The 25,000-nt window shown below is 39.9% G+C and overlaps 1 protein-coding gene across 1 annotated transcript in view; it reads right to left on the bottom strand.

Annotated features, from left to right (window-relative positions):
- Nucleotides 1-2,120: 2,120 nt before the first annotated feature.
- LOC122253781 (locomotion-related protein Hikaru genki) overlaps nt 2,121-25,000 on the bottom strand; it is a 238,591-nt gene continuing 215,711 nt past the window's right edge. Inside the window, exons 6-12 of the mRNA XM_043017077.2 lie at nt 23,745-23,910; nt 22,975-23,148; nt 18,455-18,589; nt 8,098-8,238; nt 5,619-5,828; nt 4,609-4,782; nt 2,121-2,461 (exon numbers count right to left, since the gene is read on the bottom strand). Of these exons, the coding sequence (XP_042873011.1) occupies nt 2,265-2,461; nt 4,609-4,782; nt 5,619-5,828; nt 8,098-8,238; nt 18,455-18,589; nt 22,975-23,148; nt 23,745-23,910 (1,197 nt within the window). The 3' untranslated portion in view covers nt 2,121-2,264. The remainder of the gene's footprint in view (nt 2,462-4,608; nt 4,783-5,618; nt 5,829-8,097; nt 8,239-18,454; nt 18,590-22,974; nt 23,149-23,744; nt 23,911-25,000) is intronic.

The raw sequence follows: 25,000 nt of genomic DNA, 5'->3' as shown, positions 1-25,000 counted from the left end.
CCCGTGTGTACTTTATCGTGGGGATAAACCATGCTAATGCCTTGGAAAAAAGTTACGTCACATATATAAATCAGGTGTGAAAAAAAAATAATGATAATAAACCCAGTGTATAAGACGTGGAGGTGTCACTGTAACGGGGTGATCTTCGGAATCTCCAGCAGGATTTTTTGTTTTGTTTCTAATGACCTGTTTTGTCAATGGCAAAATAATAATTGATAGATACTAAATCAATATGTGAATTGATAAATGATTTTGCTCTCTCAACTCAAGTAGTTGCAACAATTTGTACATTAGAAAGGAAAGAAACTTCAGGCTTTGAGAAATTCAGCCGTAGACCTATGTCAAAACAACAAGTTTTAGCCACTAGGTAGCGAGTGTATAGATAAATTAAAAAATGTAAGGTTTATTTGGCCCTGGAAAGAGGAATAATTAAACCTACAAAATACAATTAATATATATCAGAATCCACAGCACATGTACGATTTCCCTCACGCTGAATGTATACTGCGGTAATTTAGATATGAGGACATACAGAAGATTGAGTGTATGATATTTTTGAAACTGTACATGATATGTTAAGATGGTGTCTACTTGGAATATGTATACTGTATATTTATAATGTGTGTGTGTGTGTGTGTGTGTGTGTGTGTGTGTGTGTGTGTGTGTGTGTGTGTGTGTGTGTGTGTGTGTGTGTGTGTGTGTGTGTGTGTGTGTGTGTGTGTGTGTGTGTGTGTGTGTGTGTGTGTGTGTGTGTTTGCACGAGAGAAGTTGCATAACGAAGGGAATAATATCTAATAAAAATGTGATCTGAAGTTTCAACTTGATTAAGGCAATGCAACGAGCTACATGCACTTATGCTCTGCAAAGGCCGAGCAATTAGGAGTTACTTTTCTTAAATATAACTTCATGTCATACACTGGCTCGCCAAAATGACATCGTATTTCAAGTCGATTTGTCACGAAAAGAAAACGAACGAAAAAAAAAAGAATTTCCATCATCAGCTGCTCAAAATGATGCGTCAGAAAAATGTACTTAGTCCTTTATTTACTGCTTATGAACTTGCACACAGTGTCCTGCCACCAGGAGACTGTAAATCTCAAAACAGAAAAAAGAAAAAGAAAGAAAAAAAAAAAAAAAAACTATAAACGTCATAAACTGCGTCTATTCTGGCTACGTCTTAATGTTCCCTCCACTAGCATTGAATCTGGGAAGTTGTGTGACTACCACTACGCGACCTGTATTTACAACAGGCTGGAACACGGGACTCTCCAGCCAACACATGCTCCTCGAAGTGTGATTGGTTAATGATACCTCTAACATTCATCTTTATTTATGTATTCCTCTTTTTTTTTTTTTTTTTTTTTTTTAATCTGATTTCTTATATTACTTTGTGTGCATGCAGTTAGTTACAAAATCGCTTCTCTTCAAAAGTCAGAGAATCGCTACGAAGGAAAAGGAGTTCGGTTCGCCTCTGGGTGGTTGTGACTTCTTCGGTTGACTCGTTTGTGGTTTCGGGAGAAGAAGAGGTTGATGGGGTATGGGGTATGGGGTATGGGGGGGGAGGTGGGGGAGGGAGGAGGGGGCTTGTAACGAGGAGAAGTTATAAGTGAAGGGTTATCAGAAGAGAGTTGTGAGAAGGGAGGGGTTGTGAGTCAAACGGAGTTATGAGCCAAAGGGAGTTTTGAGGAAGAAGAAAGAGTTATGAGAGCACGTCGGGATAAAAACGCGTAGAGAAACCAGAGGGACAGGCGGGCCAAAGGGCAGCAGAAGAGAGAAGGGAAGCTGGTGGATGCGTTAATAGCATTGTGAGGGGAGATCAGGGGCGGGAGAAAAGGGTGAGAGGGGAAGCACGACACTAAAATCATAAACACATTTACACCCTCAGGGGGATGGGCGCGACCACACGATCCCAACATTTTGGTGCCGTCCTCAAAGTCAAGTTCGCGCGTCTCTTCCCCTCAGGAGGCGCAGAGACGGCGCGCGGGACTGACTCTCTTGTCTCTTGCAACACGAGAGACGGCGCGGAACCAGGCGTCTCGCACCCGCGGGGACACAACACGGAATTAACACTTCTGTCGTCCAGCGAGATTTGAATCCCGGGATATGGTGCCTTCTCCGTCCAAAGAGACACAACCCGGAACTAATATTCCTTTCATCCAGACACAACCCGGAACGAGTGGCTCTTCCATCGACGGGAACACAGCCCGGACCGAGTGGCTCTTGTGTCCCTTCGGCAGGGTCGCAGGAGCGCGGGCGGGGGTCCCTCAGCCGAAGGACGGGACGCAGCGGGTGGTGGGCGCGGACCAGCGGCGGGTGTGAAGGCAGGTAAGGCGGTCGGGACCAGCTGGCCGGTAACCGGGGCGGCAAGTGACCAGTACGGTGGCGCCGATGTGGTACCGGGGCCGACGGGGAGACACGTGGCCGTGCTGGGGCTCGCCGGGGTGCACGCACGACTCCACGCCTGGGGGGGGGAAACGGGGGTCTTAGGTGGGTGTTATGGGGAGTATTATGTATTCGTTTTTTATACTCTCTCAACTTCTCTCTCTCTCTCTCTCTCATTCTCTCTCCCTCTTTCCCTCCGTAACTCACTCTCCCTCTGCCTATCTCTCTATTCACCCCTCAATCTCCATACACAAACACAATCTCCCCCCCCCCCCCCCCAAAAAAAAAAAAAGGAATAGAAAACGAAACCAAAAAACGAAAGGACAGGAGATTTTTAAAAAGAAGAAGACAAGAACCGCTCCCGCAAGGAGAGATAATTGGGCGGGCCAGGCACGCCGAAGGGGAAAACCCGAGAGCCGAGTCGCCATTGAGAGCAAGAAGGTCATCCGCATGAGCGATAAATCTGAACGGCAAGACGGATTGCAAAATCAGGTCGAAGTTCCGGGAAAAGAAGTCTCGGGAAAAGAGACAGATGCTTTGAAGACATTAAGCAAGAAACGGAAGTAAATCAAAGGTGGGCGGGGGGCGAAGGGCGGGGCGAGAGGGGGGGAGGGGGTTGATCGGTCGGTTAATGCACGTGCTATGAAGGACGACCTGTTATTATGAGGAAGGCTGGCATTAATTTTGGGGACGTGAGTTTAGATCGGAGGTGCACTATGGTCATAAACCTTTTTCTTTTCGCGTTTAAGAAAACGACTTGGGTTTCGTATTTCTTAATCTTTGTCTTTCATTCTTTTTTAAGATTGATTCTATCTCGCTTCGTCTCAGTCTCGGTCTCTCTCTCTCTCTCTTTCTCTCTCTCTATTGCTTTCCCTTTGTTTAGGAAATTGCCTTTCCTTAATTCCTCCGCGATGTTTTGATCTTTTATCTATTTTACCTTTGTTCTATTCTAAGACTGCATTTCCTTTTCTATTGTTTGATATCTACTTAATCTAAATCCTTCAACTCGTTTGATTTGTTTTGAGACTCCTGTTTCAGTAACATTTTGATTTTATTCTTACTTTGTTTGAAGGTTCTGCTTATCCTTGTCTCCTGCTTAATATGAATCTAATTCTTATCTCTTTTGAGACCGCATTTCATCTTTTGCTTCAGTCTACCCTAGTCTCGTAAAACGTGCGTAAAATCAGCTGATTCACTACATTCAGCGAAGTAACGATGATTAATGGATACATACCGAACCGTTCATGTTAAACTGCGTAAAGCTACCTATGTATCCTTCTGCTATGATGTATTTTAGTTTACTCTAGTTACGATAGGATATGATGACATCATGATGACAAAGGTCCTACATAATGCCAATGAGTTAGTGCACAGGGACGAGTAAAAACAGACCCACATAAAGGAAACGACTAAACAGAGATTGATCAAAGCGAAAGCCAAGCAGGTATCTTAACCGCGTATGTTTACACCTGTGAAGAGAAGGGAACGAGGAGGAAAGATACATAATTATATGGATGATTATGATAACGGAAAAAGACACATCAGCGATAGCAACACCACCAATAGCAATAATCATAATCGTAATCGTAATCATGATGATGATGATAATGATAATGCTACTATCACTACTACTACTAATGATAATGATAATGATGACAATAACGACAGCAACAACAGCAATCATTTTGATAATGTGGATGATAATAATTCAATGATAATTATAATAATATTGATGATAATAATTCAATGATAATTATAATAATAATATTGATGATAATAATAATGATAAAACTAAAAACGATGAAGATGATATTTATCATGATGATAACGATAATGATGATGATGACGACTGTAATGATAATGAATGATAATGATGATAATAATAATAGTGATAATAATAATAGTAATGATTATAATGGTGAATAATAATGAAAATACTATTTACAATAGTATATTGATGATAAAGAATGATGTTAATAATAGTAATGAGTATTATAATGGAGATACCAATAACAATATAATGATAATAATAGTAATGATGATAATGATAATGAAAACGATAGTAGTAATAATAATCATAATAATAATAATAATAATAATAATAATAATAATAACAACAACAACAATTATCATTAAAAAAACAATAATGATAACACGAATGAATAACAACAACTGCTAACAAAGATTAAGAAAAAAACAACGATGACAGCCCTCGCAGCGACTCACACTGGGGCGGCGGGTGCGACCACGCCCCTTCCTGGGTGCAGAAGGCCAGCGAGTGTCCGCGAACCACGTAGCCGACGTCGCAGCTGAAGGTGATGGCTTCCCCGACCTTCCTCGTGAGGGTCGCGCCCGTGACGCGTCCGTGCTCGGGTCGCCGCACCGATCGGCACAGCACCTCTGCCGGAGGGGAGGGGAGGGGGAGGGCTCAGATTCGGTGGAGATGGATTGATTGATAGATAGGTAGATTGACAGATAGATAGATAGACAGATAGATAGAGAGGAATAGAAAAAGGGAGAGGGAGGGAGGGAGAGAGAAAGAAAGAGAAAGAGAGAGAAAAAGAAAGAGAGAGAGAGAGAAGCAGAGAGAGTGAGAAAGATGGGGAGAGATGGAATAAGAAATAGAGGAACAGAGAGACAGAGAAGCAAAGAGAGAGAGGAGAGAGGAGAGAGAGAGAGAGAGAGGAGAGAGGAGAGAGAGAGAGGAGAGAGGAGAGAGAGAGAGGAGAGAGAGAGAGAGAGAGAGAGAGAGAGAGAGAGAGAGAGAGAGAGAGAGAGAGAGAGAGAGAGAGAGAGAGAGAGAGAGAGAGAGAGAAAGAGGAGAGAAAGAAAGAGAGAGAAAGAGCAGAGAGAGAGAGAGAGAGAGAAATAAGAGAGGGAGAGAGGAGAGAGAGAGAGAGGAGAGAAGGAGAGAGAGAGAGAGAGAGAGAGAGAGAGAGAGAGAGAGAGAGAGAGAGAGAGAGAGAGAGAAGAACAAAGAGAGAGAGAGAGAGAGAGAGAGAGAGAGAGAGAGAGAGAGAGAGAGAGAGAGAGAGAGAGAGAGAGAGAGAGAGAAAGAGGAGAGAAAGAAAGAGAGAGAAAGAGCAGAGAGAGAGAGAGAGAGAGAAATAAGGCAACGGATAAATACAAAACATACAACACAAGACACACACACACACACACCGAAGAAAAAGCAAGCCCCAACACACAAGACCCAAAGACCTCCAGCCCATGACCCTGGAGGGATGGATGGCTACCTTTGCACGCAGGCAGATCATGAGACCAAGTGCCATTGGCGGTGCAGTGGACGACGCGGTGCCCGACCAGCTTGAAGCCAGGGACGCAGGAGAAGAGCGCCGAGCCGGTGTACGTGGTGTTGGATTCTTCCAGCTGTAGGCGAGGGTCGTCGGGTGCCAACACGGGGCACTGCACCACGAGGCACCTGGGCGGGGCACTCGACCACTCTCCTGGGGGGTTTGGGAGGGCGGGGGAGAAAGAGGGGGAAACGGTGTTTATTGTATGGCGTATGTGAGCTTTTGTCTCTTACGCTTATTGTTTCTCATGTTTTATTTTGTATGTTTAACGAGCTTATTTATTATCATATCTGGTTATATTTTTTTCGTTAGCGGTTTTTCTTTATCTACATCCAAGTCAGTGTCTATATCTATATCTACATCTGATATAGGCTATTTGTAGCCCATAATTGTGCGAGTGTATTTTACTCTATGTTAGTCAAACATATAATAAATAAGGATAATTTTACATAACCAACACTTTTTTATATATGATATCATGTTATTACAGTAATAGCATTACATAAACATTGTCCATTTAAACCTATTAATTACAAATGCCTCCAAGCTAAGACAATAAAATAACCATATCACACATTGTTTACAATATATATACACCTTTCACTGGTGACCCATTCTGTGTATATACAACAGATTTTGGTTTAGTGCAAGAATCTTGTCTTACAATTTACCTGCAAGACATTGTTAATGGAAAGGAAGCGGCAGAGGCGGGAGAGAGTGACGTGATGAAGATGTTGGTGATAAATTTCACCGGAAAACTGATGAACATGAAATAAACTAATGAAAAGTTATGAATATAAATTTGACGATAGATAGGTAAAGATAAAAAACAAAATTTGATGGATAAAAGAAAGCTGAGCAAAAAATGACGAAATAACACAAGAAGAATATAGACTTACAAAAAAATAACGCAACATGAATACGCATTTCGTGAAATTCAAAGAGAGAGACTATGAGAAAAGAACAACAGACACAAATAGACAGACAGACGCACAGACAGACATAGAGAGATAGGACGACAACAATATACAGTTGTCAAAGTGAAAAAAAGGGAAAACAGCAGAAAAGTTGATAGACACGAGAGCAGAAGCAGAAAAAGTTGACAAAAATGTAAAAAAGACTACAAAAATTGACAATGAACATGAAACGAAAGTGAATTTAGAAAAAGTTAAGCCCCCCTAAAAAAAAAAAGAGAAAAAAAAAAATCGCAAATACAAGGGGATAGAAATCTGGTATCGAAACCGAATTCAAAATATAATTTCCAATTTCATATGATGAATAAATCATTGACACACATCATTCTTATTATATACTAGCGAATGTGGGAGGAAAGATTTAATTCTAATGTGCACAGACAGTGCCATCGTACCTATATTACGGTTACAATAAAAATCAAATACTCTCAATGATTATAAGATAGCATATATCATCACCGATCTGACATAATGATTACAGAATATGCATAAAAAAAAAAAAAAAAAAATCAGCGGCAGCAAATCAGGCAAAGGAAATGGATGAAATTTTGAAACTTTATTGACATGATTCTAAGACAAGACCTTTTGAATGAACTCAGGTGGGACTATTAGCAGTTACCGTTTCTACTTTATTTAATAATTTATCGGTAACTTCTCTCTCTCTCTCTCTCTCTCTCTCTCCTTCTTCCTGATGTTGGCTCTTCTCTTCTCTCTCATACCTCCCTTCTCCTCCGCTCGCTCTGTTTATTCATCTACATGTGTGTATGTGGGTACATCTATGCATAGTCACACTTACACAAACAAACATCATACTACATACTTTCCCCTTATTATTATTCTAATTGACGCTACGATTAAAGTTGATACAAGATATATTTATCTTTAAAGCCAATAATTTTGATGATGAAAACAGTTAAAACTATTAAGGAAAATCATTTTTTTTCCACAATTTCCTAAATTATATCTATGATATTAAATCAACGTAGTAGAGATACTTTTATACATCTTAGAGCCAATGGCCATCAACATTCAGGCAAACATTATCGGTAAAGTATTAATATAATATTTTATTATGAGACACATCATAGCCAGATTCAAAATATAATAGAAATGAAACTGTAGTTATACATACATATACGCATACATATATAACCAACACACACACACACATATACATATATACATATATGTATATATATATATATGTATATATGTATATATATATATTTATATATATATACATTTATATATGTATATATGTATATATATATATATATATATATATATATATATATATATATATATATATATATATATATATATGCACACATGCATATATATATATGCATGTGTGCATATATATATCCTTAAAGTCACCTACGGGTCACCCTCAGATTCACCCTGAAGTCCTCTGTGAATCACCCACGAGTGACAGCTGAAGGAATTACCTGAGGGCAGACAGGTGAGCTGGCCCGCGCCGCTGAGGTAGTAACCCAGAGGACACGAGAAAGTGATGGTCGTCCCCAGGCCCACGCTGTCTCCGTGTACCTCCAGGGTGCCGTCGCCTGCTATGGGGGGACAGCTCACACCTAGATGGAAGAAAGGGAAAAGATGAGAATAAAGATGAAAATGAAGAAGATGGAGGAAAGAGGGCTGTTGAATAAAGCGCGAGCAGATGAGGGAGGACGAGAGCGATTGATATCAAGCGAAGAATTAAAGCTTGCATAGGAGAGGGGTTGTCTCAGTTTGGCTTTCCGTCTGTCTCTCTCCTTCCCGGTTTTACATCTCTCTCTCTCTTCCTGTTCCTAACTACCCTTCTCTCTCTCTCCTCCTTCCCTTCCTATTCGCCTGTTTCTATCTTCTTTTTCCCCTTCCTCTCCCTCTCTCTCCCTTTCTGTTCTCTCCCTCCGCCCCTATCCCTATCTCTCTTTCTCTCCCTCTCCATCCTCTTCCTCTCCTTCTCACTTATCACCGACAGTCGTTAGGTTGGGGTTGAAGCTTTGATCGCAAGTCTAAAAATATATGCCAAGGTTTCTTCACTATTTACAAGTTGTTAGAGCTAGTGTTTACTCAACCAACATCGGCCTCCGCGATCAGCTGAAGGTCTTGCTGGCTGGTGAGGGCGGGCGAGGGCGGAGGTGGAGGGTAGGGGGATAGGGGGGAGAGAGTCCGGGTGAGGGCGGGGCAGAGGGGTAAGGGGGGGATGTGGGGAAGGGGTGGAGAGAGGGGTGTAGGATGGGGTGGAAGGAGAGAGTGCAGCGAGGGGAAGAAGGGGAGGGGGGAGAAACTAAAGGGAGGGAGATTTGAGGAGGTAAGAGGGACTGCTGGAGAAAGAACCGCTTGCAAGTCTTTCCCTTTCTCTCGTTCCCCCTGTCTCAGTTACTCTATATCTATCTCTTGTTTATCCATCTCTCTCCCCCCTCCTTTCCTCTCTATCTTTTTTCTCTCCTATCTTGCTATCGGGTTGAGAAAAAGGTATAGGCCTAACCGTTGGAAAGGGGAAGGGGAGAGATGTGTGTGTGTGGAGGGGGGAGGTATTTAGAATGAGGGGATTGTGAGGGAGGGAGGAAGAAGAGGGAGGTACAGCACTGGAGAGGGGGTAGAGGGGTATGGGGAGAGACTAGAAGACGGTGATACCATGATGGCGGAGGGGCGAAATACTGTTGGAAGAGGGCATGTTAGCGAGGACGGAGGAGAGAGAGAGAGAGAGAGAGAGAGAGAGAGAGAGAGAGAGAGAGAGAGAGAGAGAGAGAGAGAGAGAGAGAGAGAGAGAGAGAGAGAGAGAGAGATAGATAGATAGAGAGAGAGAGAGACGGGGTGGGGGAAAGGTGTATTTATATTGGGAGGGGGAGCTGGGGTGGGGTGGTAGGGGATTATGTTATCGAGGAAGACGGGGTGTAGTATAAGGGGGAGGGGGAGGTAGCAGGCTGAAGGAGCCAAAGATACACCATCGCCAACGTGTCAATATTTGATGGTCATTTCCGGCAGGAGGAGCAGAAGACGAGGAGTGTTTGAACAATTTTTCTTCATTTTTGAAAAATGAAGAAAGAAAAAAAAAAACTTAAATACGGTCCAATGTGTAAGGGAAAAGTAAGTAGATACTAATATCAATGAATGGTCCTCAGAATAGAAACATTATACATCATTTAGGAGAAATACAAACTATTAAAAAAAGAAAAAATAATAAAGTAAAATTAATAATGTGAACACTAAACAATCATGAAATATCCGATTTTGTTTGACCTTAATTAATGTACTTACAGAGAACAAGTGAAATACGATATATTGCCGAGTAAAAATATAAGGTCAGTTTGTCAACATGTCAGCCGAAGTTGATGAGCTGTTCTACATTAGTATTTTAATATTTATGTAATGGAAAATTAATACTTGAACATTAAACAGGCAAGATTATTTCTCAGGTGAGTGCGTGATGTCTGAGAAAAACTTTTAATTTCTTTCTGGTTATCGCTACCAAACACCGATACACAGATATACGTACAGAAAAAAACATACATGCCAACATATGTACACTGATAATACCACACCAACACAAACATACACACAAGCACACTCCAGCTTACAAACACATACTCATACAAACCTGTTCATGAGTAGAAAACAAAAACATAAAACAGATGAACAACATGAAAAGTATGTAGTTTCATCTACCGACGCCATCATGGAGGGATGATACCGACCTTTACTCTCTCGTGGCAATGACGTTTAAAAAAAAAAAAAGGAAAAAAAAAGAAGAAGGATATCCAGATATACATGTAACCCATGGTCGAATATTACTTGCAGGATCCTATATATAAACCTCGGTGCCCGGATGTACAAAACATATGAACATCACAAATGGCGTTGTGATTCCTTTTATCTTGAATTTCTTCACATAGGGCTTCACTTGTAGAGACAATCTATGAACGCGTTCAAAGTTTGGCTGATTAAGTGTTTAGTTTCTATAGACGCTGATTGGCTGGTGAGTGCGCTGCCAGGCGTAGGGCGAATTACGGGAAAAAACTCTAAAAGCACATTTCACACATGACTCTCTCGAAACAACAATAGAAAATCCAGATGCTCGTGTAGTACAGTGCCATGGAGGATTATCGATAGACATGGGGATGATGGCTTTACATTTGATGACTATGTTTCACACTGACGTTTCCTATATCTGAAGACAAATAACAGATCCTTGAAAGAAAGTATTCAGCAATATACAGTATTTAATTACGTTTGTCTTAAAAATGGTAAACGATTTGAATAAAGTCATGATCGGGGGAAAAGGACTGCTCTCTCTAACCTTCCTTTTCCTTCTCTTACAAATCTTTCTCTAAACACGTCTCATCGTGTTTCTACATCCATCTCTCTCTTTCTCTACAATTCTCTGTATCTATATATAGTAATCTCTCACCCCGCTTCTATCTCTCTCTGTATCTCTACATATCTCATTGCCTCTGTAATTCGGATAAGCATCTCTGCATGTTCATTGTATCTCTGCATCTCTCTATATCTTTACGTATTTATTTGAGTCTCCACACATTTCATTGTCTTTTGTATCTTTGCATCGTCCACTATGCATTTGCAATTCTCTGTATCTCTTCAGACTTTATTGTATCCCTGTATCTTTACATTTTTCCATTATACTTCTGGATCTCTTTGTATTTATTGCATCTTTCATTGTGTCTAACATAATTTTATGTGCATATCTTTATCTGCATCTTTACATTCTCCACTGTGCCCATGTATCTTAACAGATTTCATTGTACCCCTGCATCATTCTGTATCATTACATATTTCATGGTATCTATGCATCTCTACGTCTTCCATTGTACTCCCGTATTTCTGTTTTATTACCTATTTCATGATATATCTGCATTCCTCTGTATAACCAATCAATCTCTCTCTCTCTCTACCTCCCTCCCCCTCTCTTTCATGTCATGTGAGAGATATTTGGCACCATCGTATTAATGATAATTTTTTTATATAATCAAAGAATATCATATCCTTTAGGGTATATAGAAATAAAAACTAATAAAAATGTAATGCTCTTCACTTGTCCAATTAAAATAAGGATATATATTTTTTTATTGTCAGACTTTAATTAAGTAATTAATCTATCATATTGCACATTTTATAAAGCTTAAATTTGGAACGTTGTGGTATTCATAGTTATCAAAGGCATATTACATGCCCAGCTGTAAATCATACTTATCTTTATTGACCATTAGCATAATCAAAGGAAAGGACTGAGACACCCTGAGTTTAAATGGGAAAGTTTGCACATTTTCTGTGTTGGGTAAGGAGCAAGCTCAGATCGAGTCAACACTCGTTGGCACATTCAGCTGTATTCTAAGTCCCTAAAGTATTGGAACAATCGTGGAAACTCCGTGACAAGGGGGTAAGCTTATCACGATAGTTACACGGGTGAAAAAAATTATATTTTTACTGTATTTTTTCTTACCAATACTTTATATGAGAATACTACGTTTGGAAAGTAATATCTATATTGGATATATTAGGCATCATTGTCCTAGACTTGGATTACAAACCCTTTTAGAAAAACATGGATTCTCTGTTGATTTTGAGTTTGTTTACCTTTTGGCGGACTTTTCGAAGGAGAGTGAAGTTAAAAGTAGTCAGGAACGTAAAGGTAAAGTATATAATTATATGAAATATGTATACATTAAATCTATATGTATAACATATTAAAGATACGCATATATGTACAGCATATACAGAGACAAAATAAGGAAGATCGATTCATAAACACACGATCCCTCTCATCCCGTTTGTTTTGATCGAATTACCAACGGCGCGTTCGTGAAATGGTTGTCAGTTCTTTAACTAGGAACAAATACAACGACTGATTCATACCAAAATTGTACTATCTTTTGTTGGTGCTACTTATGATTGTAATTTCTCTTATGAATTTGTCGTTTGGACAGTGCCATTCATCTGAAACATGTTAACTTTGGAACGGTTGGTTAACCTGAAGCAGCTGACGCAAACGTGCCACATTTTTGCGTCCTAGATTACCGCATTCGTGACATGAACACGACATGGACACAACATGAACATGACATGGCCACGACACGCAGAAAACGTCCAAGAATACGGCTGATTCTCTCACGAGTCAGCACACGCTGACACAAGCGGGCTCGCCTCAGTGCATACAAGCCCGGCGTAGCATCTGCTCCGCAAATCTGGCTTATCCTTATCCTTATTTGAACGTCCCTTCTAGAATTTAAAAAGGCTCAACCAATTGGGAGTTTTAGATCTTGCAAAAGACGCCCAATATACTACACACAAGTATACTCTATCACACACACGAACATACAAACATACATTTTAGCGGACTTAGACTCATACACATACAAACACACAAATACAGCAATGCGACTCAGCAGACTCCGATTGGTACACATAACAAACGCACATTAAAACATACATTTCAGCGGACTCCGCCTCATGCACAAACATACAAACAAACACAAACATACAAACATAAACTGAAGCGAACTGAGACACACATTCAACCCTCCACACACAAATACAATCTCACACACACGTAATAAACAAAGGTAAACACATGTAACGCGTAACGGTCCGCCATAACGTCTCCTCAGTTGCCATTAACCTCCAGCGAAGAGATTAGTTCTTGCATATCTCTCCCCCAAGAAGTAATGGCGGCGCATCGGGACCCCGAGACGTTGTAAGCGAAATGGCAGAAAATCACTTCAAGAAAAGGCCGGGAGGAGGACATTGCTTCACTTCACTCACCTCATCTCAGTGAGGTTAGAACATTTGTGTTTCATTGATTTTTTTTTTCTCTGTCTGACCGTATTGGCAGAAAGAACAAATCACGTCAACAGGGCGAAGGAAAGATATCGTTTCACTTCACTCATCAATGAGATGAAGTGAGATGACTCACTTCATCTCACTGATGCCTGGTTTCATGCATCACTAACTGTTACGACGGACTCTTGATGTTGCAATCACTTAAAAAAAAAAGGTATTGTTTCACTTCACTCAGATTAGAACATCTCAGTGTTCGTTTCTTTTAGCTTCATTACTTGTCTCATTAATGATTGAAAAAAAAGTGTCGTATTAAAAAAGAAGAAAAAACATTTGATATACATATCGATTCAAACAATGACATGATGTAATGCAAAGTATAATAATACATCTTCATGTATTTTTTCATGTCTGCGAATAACATGCTTCTTCTTTGCTGAAGCATACATTCGTTAAAACCTTAAGTAAGACATTTTTCAGTACTTTCTACAGAGAAAATGTATTTGAGAAGGCGCTTATATTTATGAATATTTTTTTATAAAAATACATTAATCATTTCAATGGCAAAAATGTTTAGATCCGACGATAGCTATCAAATATTGTGAGCTCGTTGTCCTTATGCCTATAAATGAGAAGTTTACGAGCATGATGGGTAATATAATGACGGCATACCTACAGTATATTTTCAAATACTTGAGCTAGTTCATATATGATATCATAAAGATTCTATACAAGATATTAAATATCGGAAGGCTCGTAGTCCTTATGTATTAAGAAGATACATGAAAAGCGAGGAGAGTAATTTAGGTTTTGTTATCAAACTGCCTTTCATTTTTTGCTAATTATACGGAAGGTTGTGATGGATTTGAATGCTAAGATAAGGGAAATATAATTAAAGAATGTTATGAAATACTGTTTTTCGTTTTAGTATTTAGCTGTATATATACAAATTACCATTGACTCACGCACGGACAAACACTCATATGCACGCACAATTATTATGGAAATAATGAAAATAATGATAGTATAATAATGATGATAATGACAATGATTATGATAAATATAATGATAGTAATAATAATAATGATAACAATAATAATAATAGTAATAATGATAATGATAATTATATAATAATGATAATGAGGATAATAATAATAATGATAATAACAATACAATACTGACAATAATTATGATAATTGTAATAATGATAATAACATAACAATTATCATAATTATCATCGTCACAACAAGAACAACCGCAGCAACAGCAATGATGATAATGGTAAAAATGAAAATTATAATAATGCCAGTGCTAATGCTAATGATGTTAATGATGATACTGATGATAATAAGGATAATGATAACAACAACAATAAGACCAATAGCAACAATAATAACAATAGTAGTGATAAGAATGATGATAATGATCATAGTAATGATAATAATAATAATGTCATGATGATAATTATTATAACAATAATGATAATGATAATAATAATGATAATAATAATAATATAAATAATAATAACAATACCATAAACAACTATAAAAATAATTATAATGATAAAATCACAACAATGCAACTACTTTTAAAAACTGAAAAGGATAGAAAACAAAACAAAATATAATGGAAATAATGATCATCTATCTATAAAGCTTATAATCTAAAATATTAGAATGAAAAAAATGGTTCTAGAGACGCCTTTTCCTTGCGTGTTATACAATGCACAGCTCGTCACCTGATATTAAATTCACACACGAAATTGCAAGTGACCTCCATCGCAAAATATGAAACCTCATTAACTTAATTGCATTTAGAAGATATAGGCCTAAAATTTCCCACCAGAAACCGTATTTTGGAATATATATCATTGGCGGCACGTGGCCTAATTTCTTCAGGGAGAAAGTGATAATTCGAGCTGTTAATTCTATTTCTATTCCAATCACTAATGTTGCAAGGCATGAAAGGGAAACGCCTGCTTTTGGAAAGCAATTTGTTTGAGAGAACATTTTCTCGGTCGTTGCTTTAAAGGTTATTTTTCTCGCCTCTTATAGGTTGATTATGATGGTTGATAACAATAATGATTATTTTTTTTATGATAATTATGATATTAACCATGATGGTGAAAATAGCAATGATAATGATGCTGATAATGATAATGGTGATTAGATATATAATCTGTGGGATAGTGCCATGGCATTGACAGGCGTATCCAATTATGAAGATGGTCCGGGTGAAGGAAATGCAATGATGAAAGTAATAATCATAAAAAAATAATGTGAATAAATCAGGGGAGCGTAGTGAGCTGTTAGGGGACTATTTGCATGTAGCATACTCCCCCCCCCCCAACCCTCCAATCCTCTTGTCAACCCACCCTTTACTCCTATCTCCCTACTCCCTCTCTCTTCCCTCCCCCTCCCCTCTTCTATCCTTCCCTCTCTCTCCCTCCCCTCCCCTCTTTCATCCCCCTCCCTTTATCGCCCCTCTCTTCCCCCCCTTTATCGCCCCCTATTAAATGATGGGGTCATTAGGCCTCATCCAGCTGCGACGGGCCATTAACACGGCTCGTTCTACGGGGCTGCAGCTCTATTAGTTTTTGCCTCTATTACTTGATAATGGTTCCCTACATCATTAATGGTCGTAGTTATTCATCTTTGCTTTTTTCTGTTTTTTTTTTTCTCTTTTTTATGATGAGTCTTACTTTTTATTTCATTTCTCATGCACTTATTCATTTTCATTCACTCCTTTTTTGTACTTTATGCTTACATATATATATATACACACACACACACACACACACACACACACACACACACACACATATATATATATATATATATATATATATATATATATATATATATACATATAGATATGTATAAATGAAAATGAATATATATATATACATATATGTATATATGCATACATGCATATATATATATATATATAAATATATATATATATATATATATATATATATATATATATATATATATATATATATAGTGTGTGTGTGTGTGTGTGTGTGTGTGTGTGTGTGTGTGTGTGTGTGTGTGTGCGCGCGTCTGTGTGTGTGTTTGATTTTATTTTCCATCTTTCAATTCTATCTCTTCACTTCATCTCTCATAATTCATTATATTCATTAATATATTCTTAAAGACGACCTGAAGCTCCATCAGCGTACATTTTATTAATTTGCTCGCTTGGAGAATACTCTTTCACTCCAAAAGTTGGAGATCAGCAATAAAAGGGCATAGGTGAGTGTGAGTGTGAGTGTGTGTGTGTGTGTGTGTGTGTGTGTGTGTGTGTGTGTGTGTGTGTGTGTGTGTGTGTGTGTGTGTGTGTGTGTGTGTGTGTGTGTGTGTGTGGATGGGGGGAAGAAGGAGGAGTAAGGGGAAGGAGGAGAAAGAGGGGAAAAAGAAGAAGAGGGAGGAAGAGGAGTGGGAGGAGGTAGGGAAAAGGAGAAAAGGGAGGGGAAGGAGGAGGGGGAAGGGAGAGGGAAGGGAGGGGGAAGGGAGGAGGATGGGGAAGAGGAGGGAGAAGAGGGGGGGGGGGAGGACGGGGAGGATGAAGAAGAGGAGGAGGAGGAGGAAAAAGAGGAGGTGGAGGAAGAAGAGGAGGAGGAAAGAGAGGAGGAGAAGGAAGAGGAGGAAAAATATGAGGAGAAATAAGAGGAGGAGGAAAAAGTGGAGGAGGAAGAAAAGTAAGAGGAGGAAGAAAACGAGGAAGAGGAAGAGGAGGAGGAAAAGGAAGAAGAGGAGGAGGAGGAAGAAAAGAAGAAAGAGGAGAAAGGAATAGAAGGAGGGCGATCTGATGGAATAGGAGAAATGAAAAAAAGAAAAAGAGGAGGAAGAAGAATACCAAGGAAGAGGAGATGAAGATGGAGACGAAGAAGGAGAAAGAAGCAGGAAGAGGAGACATAGACAGAGAAGCGAAGAAGATATGAAGAAGAAAGGAGAAAAAAAGAGAATAAAAAAGTGAAGCTCGCTCACTCTCTCTTTCTCAGTCTCTCTCTCTCTCTCTCCCTCTCTTTCTTTCTCTTTCTCTTCCTCTCTCTCTCTCTCTCTCTCTCTCTCTCTCTCTCTCTCTCTCTCTCTCTCTCTCTCTCTCTCTCTCTCTCTCCCTCCCTCTCTCTCTTTATCTCTCTCTCTCTCAGTCTCTTTCTCTCAGTCTCTCTCTCTCTCTCTCTTTCTCTCTCTCTCTCTTTCATTCTCTGATAATTTGATAAAAATCCAGACTTTCCATGTTGGCCGTTAATGGCATATTACGGAAAATAAAACGGATTCACAACAGACATTTTATAGTGACAAAAGGCTTCCCATCGCCTTTTTTGGCAATAGCTCAGAGGAACATATTTTCGAATTCTCTGAGTCTACAGTTTTTTTTTCGGTTAAGTAAGCTTTTGAAATTTAGTGTAAAATAAGATGAAAAAAAAGTTGTTTTGACAAGACAGGTTTCCAAGCACGAACAGTGAAATGCAATTAAATAAAATTCTGAATTCTGACCTACTATTTTTTTTTCTCTCGGTCCTTCTCTGTTTCTTTCTTTCTCTATTTCTATCTCTCTCTTAATCTCTTTTTTTCTCTATCTCCTTCCTAACTCCTCCTCTCCCTTTCTCCCCTCTCTTTCTCTTTGTCTCTGTCTCTCTTCCTCTTACCCCTTCTTCCTCTATGTCTAACCTCCTTTCCCCCCAACTCTCTCACACTCTCTCAGTCTTTCTCTTTCTCCTTTTCTCTTTCTTTCTCACTCTCCCTATACTAAGATTGGGGTGAGGATAACCTACCTTACCCCTTTTGAGATATAGGTAACCACTTGTCTCAAAAAAAAAATAATAAAATAATAATAAAAACTTATCAAAGTCAAAAAGTCTCCCTATGAACATGTGCATATCTATTACCTAAATTCTCTCAAACGCAAAAGAGTCAACAAAACCAACACCAACGAAGAAAAAAAGACGCAACAAATAACACCAAAAACAAAAACAACAGCTAGAACACTCTGCTGACTCACCTTTCACGAGAATATGAAGGTAGTTATCATGACCAGTCGGGGCTGAGCAGGTGAAGGTACCGCTGTCATCTGGCTTGGCATAGTAGAGTGACAGCCTGTAACGCAGCTCTCTCTCTAGCCTGCTGATGGCCCAACCTGTACCGTAGAAAGAGGGGTAGGTTTAGGGGGTACATCGTTATGTCATTATCTACAGGGAAATGGGGAAAGCGTATGAACTCACGGTTTGAACCTGTACCGTAGAGAGAGAGAGATTTTTATACATAGGAGATTTTGACATTGTACAATTACGGTTTGAGGTTGTACCGTAGAAAGAGAGATATATACAGTAAAACCATCATCATAGACGGATGGGTCGAGTACATCCCGCCGTGGCCCCCCGGGTGATAAGATCACGCCTTAGAAGGGTAGACAGGGACGTCTTCTTACGAAGAAAAGAACTAAGTAGGGGTCCCAAGTTTCCTTTCTTAGCTTGCAGTCTCCAGCTAACTTGGAGGAGGCATCTCCGCCGCGGATAACAGTTGCACTGTTGGGCGCCGGACATGCGTGATGACAGGAACCAGAGAAAAATGGTTGTACCATAGAAAGCTTCCTGACACCATCCACCATTCTGCTGCCAATGGTTTCACCGTGACCCTGGTACGGGGCCCTAACAGGTACTACCAACCTGGGCAGGGTCGGACCTGAGAGCTAGTAAGGTTAAGGTGACTGTACACTCCCCAAAACTCTGGCTTTCCCAAGCCTGACTTCCTTACCCGGTTGCAGGTTTAAGGTCTTACCCAGGACCAACAGTAAAACCAGTAAGGACATTATACAAAAGGCTATTTGAGCTTAAACCGTAGAAAGAGTTTGAGTTCAGACATAATTTTCAACGAGGAATGAAGAACAGCGCTGATCTCTCTCTCTCTCTCTCTCTCTCTCTCTCTCTCTATATATATATATATATATATATATATATATATATATATATATAATCTTATAAGTTACGGTAAAGCAAGTGTCTATTCACATTGTATAAGACGAGGTTATAAGAGGTGCAGCGTTATATATAAAGATGATATTTCAGATCATAATGTGAAGTTATGGTTTGGGGTTCAACGTTGCATGCAGAGAAATGCTCACGATATACATTTTATAATGTGAGATTTTGAAACTGTAGCATTACATATGGGGATATCAAACTTATCACCGTCTTGTTTATAGGACAACGTTTATAGGACGACGAAACTGATGGCTGGTAGGATTCGAGCAAGAAGTATTTTGCTTGAAACGCACACATACCTACATACATGTAAAAACACAGACATTTGTGTATTTGAGTGTGCTTGTGTGTGTATGTGTGTGTGTGTGTGTATATGTGTGTTTATGTGTGTATATATGTGTGTGTGTATATATGTGTGTGTGTGTATATATGTGTGTGTGCATATATATGTGTGTGTGTATATGTGTGTGTGTGTGTTAATAATCATAATGATGATTAATAATTTTGCGGTGTGATGACAGGCTTTTGTGACTGCAAGTCAAATTCTGACTGACTATTTAATATGCTTCAGTGTGGGATTGAACCCAGGTCAGCAAGGTTACCAGCCGAGAGCGGTGTCACAGCACCATGGGTGTGTGTGCTTGTGTTTGTGTGTGCGTATCTGTGTAATTGTGTGTGTATACGTATTTATTATCACAAAATATCACGCAAGATTGATCAGCTCCTTTAAGGGCAATAATAATAATAATAATAATAATTAAAAAAAAAAAAAAAAAAAAAAAAAACGAGAGACACGTTATAACTCTTTCTTCTGGTTATTCATCGAGTTTCGTTTTTCGTATCAGCGCTATCATGGGAAAAACGGCTCTTGAATTATACGTTATTCGAGGAACTCATCAGAATAATTGGCGTGTGCATTTACACCCTGTCAAAATTTTGTCACATTATATATATGCTACGTAAATATTTGATATTGTAGTGGATTTTTTTTTCCATTACAAATTATGTACAGGTTCTATTAATCTTTATGGATTTTTTTTTTCTTTTTTTAAGAATTTGAAATGAACTAACTAAACTGAATTATTCATACCTCGACTTCATTATGTAAGCAACTGAGTGCATTAGCGTTAACTTGATTATGAGAACAGTATGTAAAATAATTATAATCAAATATATACCTACTTTAGAACCACAGCGACCGATGCTAATTTCGACTCCCCCACCCCACCCCACCCCTAACCCCTCCTGACCCTCTCCCTCCCCCCTCCCCTCCCAGAGAACAGATGAATAAATCAGTATGGCGACCTTAGCATGCTCCAAGTATTAGTTCGACGGCGGCCTCGTGCCTCGAAGCAAGCTGTCTGTGAAAGCATTTATGAATTACTGAAGATCAGGTTCTTGGCCCGATTGGAAGGCGAAGGTGACTTCAGGAGAGCGTGAAAGAGGCTGAGGCGTTCTGCTCTCTATGATGCTCGTGTGTGTCAGTTTGTCTGTCTCTCTCTCTCTCTTTCTTTCTTCCCCTCCTTCCCCTGGCCTTCTATATCTTTTTCTCTGCATCTGTCTCTCTTTCTCCCTCTTTCCTTCCCCCCCTCCGTCTGTCATTCTATCTGTCACTCCAACTGTCTCTCTGTGTCCCCCACCCCCCTTCTCTCTCTCTCTCTCTCTCCTTTTACATGCCAGCACCAATTCATGAAGGGCTTAATGGCGTGCTAAATACTTCAGGTACTGATTTTTTTTTCCATTTTTCTCTCTCGTTTCTTCTCCTTATTTTTTCATGAGAGGTTGATATTCATACTATGATCCTCACGCGAGATGAGGATGCCTTTGGAATATGAAGGATGCTGCGAGGACTCTTGGAGACGAAAGCGAGGGATGGATATGCTAATGAATAGAAATGCGAGCAGGGAATTCGGATGTGTTAAGTAAGAAGAAGGAGGAGAAGAAGAAGAAGAAGATGGTGATGGAGGAGATGGAGGAAGAGAATAATGAAAAGTGAAAAAAAAAATTGAAGAAGTAGAAGAAAAAGAAGAGGAAATAGAAGGAAAAGAAGACAGAAAAGATGAAGAAGAAATAGAATTAGAGGAGAGAAGGGGAAAAGAAGAAAAAAGAAGGAAACGATCAAGCAAAAGAAGGAGAAGAGAGTAAAGAAAAAAGGAGAAGGTGAAGAAGAAAAAAAAAAAGAAAAGAGGAAGAAATAGATAGAGGAGAATGAGAATAAAAATAAGAATACGAAGACAAATTAAAAGAAAGAAGAAGAAAAAAAAGATATTGAAGAAAAGAAGAATTAAAACAAAGGAATGAAAAATGAAGAGCAATGTAACAGAAGCAGATCGAGATTCTCTTAGATAATAATGAAGTGTTTGGTGGTTTCGCGCGACATAACGCGAAATAAAAGCAGAGGAAATGGCAAAATATCTGCAACTCGTGTGGTTTGCTCATGTGAAATGCAGGAGGGGTGCGGCTGGTGCAGTCCATCTACAGCTCGTTCTGTCGCTCCAATTCGCACATCCTTCCCTTAATCCTCTTAAAAGGAAGGAACAGAGAGATGAATAAGCAAGAAAAACGAGAATATTTTATGTATATGTGTGTGGGTGTGTGTCTGTGTACGTATACATACATACACACACACACATGTTTGCTCTATAGTAGAACCAGGGAAAGATCAATAGCAGAATGCAAGGTCTCTTTATGCACAGGCTTCCTATTTGATGGGGCTGAGGTTTCGCTGTTAGCCTTGGATGCCGCATTCCTCCTCCACGTGCAAGCTATATATATACACCTCCCTTCCCCTTCCGAAAGATCCTGGTTTATTCAGTCCCTTCCGTCTGGGAGGAGGGCTGCAGGAGGGCTGGGAGCTCTTCTCAAAGACACATTATCTCCTCCCCCTCCTAGGCTCCACCTCATGCTTCTCTGGAGCTGGCGAGTTTGATCCCTTTGGCGAGTACAGCTGCCTTCCTTCTATGATATGTATCTCTAGTTTTCCTTCCTTGGGAACTCTCTCTTTTCTTGAGGATGCATGTTGCTATGAAATTTTACAGGCGTCAATCAAGCAGGCACGATCCTTTGTAAGAATCTATCAAATATGCAAACTGTTTAATGGAGATCATCAAACCTCAATAGCGAAGGCTGAATGCTACGTTTTAGTGTTATCTTTTATATCATGAATGTTCCTTTGAAGTAATAAACTAACAACGGCTTCCTCTTCTTAGGAGCAGAGTTCCCCGTTCTCATCATAGGAAAGTCAACGCTCGCTCGCGCGCTCTCTCCCCCTCTCTCTCTCTCTCACGCAAGGATCACTACATGTCGTGTACCTACTAATGACACTGAATGTTTGATCGCATGTGTCACGAATGCTCACAGCGAAACCAGAGCACGATGTGACCTGGAATAATGTTTTTTTTTTCTTTCTTTCTCTTCTTCCGTGCCGTAGACATTGTCCCGATTGATCAGGGTCGGTCACCACAGCTATTTTATCTCTCCCCCGAAATGGCTTAGGATGTCACATGGTGTGTATCCCTCCCCACCCGTGTTAAAAGCTTACCTGTTGGATATTGTCGATAGCTGGACGTCCAAGCCCAGGTGGGGTTCCCGTGCAGTCTGGGATACAGGCAGTCCAGGTGCAGGATGGAGCCCGGGAGCAGCACGAGGGAGCCTGCGACGTCGAGCATGCCTTGCCCGCCCGCCACGGACCATTCCAGGGCAGGTGGAGCGTCGTCTGTAGGTTGTAGAGTTAGTGTTAGTAGCAGCGTCGGTAAATAGCATGTAATTCATATGATGCACAACTAATCTTCAAATGAATCATCATATCTATAACTATTTCTTTTTCTTCTCAAGGAAATAGAAAACATTTGCATTTCTTAATTACAGGAAGACTAGAAAGAATAAACCTAATCTTAGCCATACTCATCCCTTACCGCTCCCATGAAAGCTAATGTAGATCCACCTTTATTTCAAGTCTACAAATTTCCAGTTAATGAAGTAATTAGCGAGCGTAAAGAGCGAAGCCCTGTTGCTAGTCTCCCTATGAAGGTTGGAAAGTAATTAATGAGAAGAGAAAGGAAAGTTAGGCGGTCGCTCCACGCCCCCTCTCCCTCTGGGTAATTAGTTAAGCATCTGCGCTGTTTATTTCCACATCCATTTCCAACAGAGCACCACTATTACTTATTCTTTTTGTTCTTTATTTCTTTTTTATCTTTCTCTCTCTCTCGTTCTCAGAACTCGAAATGAAAAGAAGAAAAAAAAACAAAAAAATCCTTAAAAAGTCTCTCAAACTCAACGACTTCAATCAGAGGCACTGGTCCTTCGCCTTACCCGAATAGTTGGTGAAGTGATTGGTGTGAATGCAGACGGGGAAGCGGCCTTTCCATTTGGCGTTATTGCAGGTGAGGCGAGAGTCCCCCAGCAGCTTGAACCGGCCGGGCTCCTCGCAGCGCCCCGAGATCACCGACTCGTGCGGGAACTCCAGCTCGGGTGACGGCTGGAAAGAGACGCAGGGAGTTCCTTTGAGTGGTCAAGGCGGGGGGACTCGAGGGCGTGGGGACTCGAGGGCGTGGGAGGGCGGCTCTCTCTCTCCACACACACACATATGTGTGCATGTATATATGGAAAGAAATATGTTTATATATATGTAGGAAAAACATGTGGTATGATATCAACATAAATATCTTCCCTCTCCCGGCATATAATTTTGATACCAATAACTATCTAAATAGCCTTTCAATTGTATATTCAATGCCTTTTATGCTTGATGGCGTTTCTACTTAAACACCACACACACACAGACACACACACACACACACACACACACACACATATATATATATATATATATATATATATATATATATATATATATATATATCCAGGACACCGGTGCCACCACGTATATAGAACAAGTTTGATGTCACCAAAGAAAGTTGTTGGTTCCACCATACATGCTTTATATTATGTTTGACCTTGAATTTTACTTACTAAATTCGGTAACGCCGCCACCACTCAGAGGTTTATTCTTATGAGGAACCCTTGCGGAAAACCTCTAGAAGTTATGAGAAAAAAAAAAGAAATATATAAACAATGACAATGTGGTTTTTAAAGGTACGTAGGAGTACCTGGGTTCTCCTTATGGTGTATGCTATAATAAGGAAACGATCTCCCTTCTAACATTTATTGACTAAAGGACAGGTAACGAAAATATCGGCTTTTAAAATAAGAAAGTTAAGGTTGGGTCTGCTCATTTTAAGTAGTCATTACTGAACTTACTGGTCTGGTCGTCAGCCCTTATGACGCAAAATACAAACAATAATCATAGCCGTTGACCTTTGCTAATGTCTCACAATTCTTCACTGTTAATATATGCTTTCTCTTTACTTTCTTAGTTCCGACCGGATACTGACCTGAATGCCACTGTCGGGTTGTCTCCTATAGCGAACCACGACCTGAATCACTTTCACTTAACAGGAAAACAGAACCGTTGGAGGCAAGGCTTTTGCAAATGGCGTCACAGCTGGGAACGCGTCTCCGGTTAATTATCGTGATGTCCGTCCCCTTACGCAAATTTTAGAATATCT

Source organism: Penaeus japonicus, unplaced genomic scaffold (assembly GCF_977035675.1).
Source record: "Penaeus japonicus unplaced genomic scaffold, GWHDUDI00000001_assembly GWHDUDI00000017, whole genome shotgun sequence".
Taxonomy (NCBI): Eukaryota; Metazoa; Arthropoda; class Malacostraca; order Decapoda; family Penaeidae; genus Penaeus; species Penaeus japonicus.
Note: the sequence above shows the minus strand (reverse complement) of the source record. Positions and strands in the feature narration are given on the sequence as shown.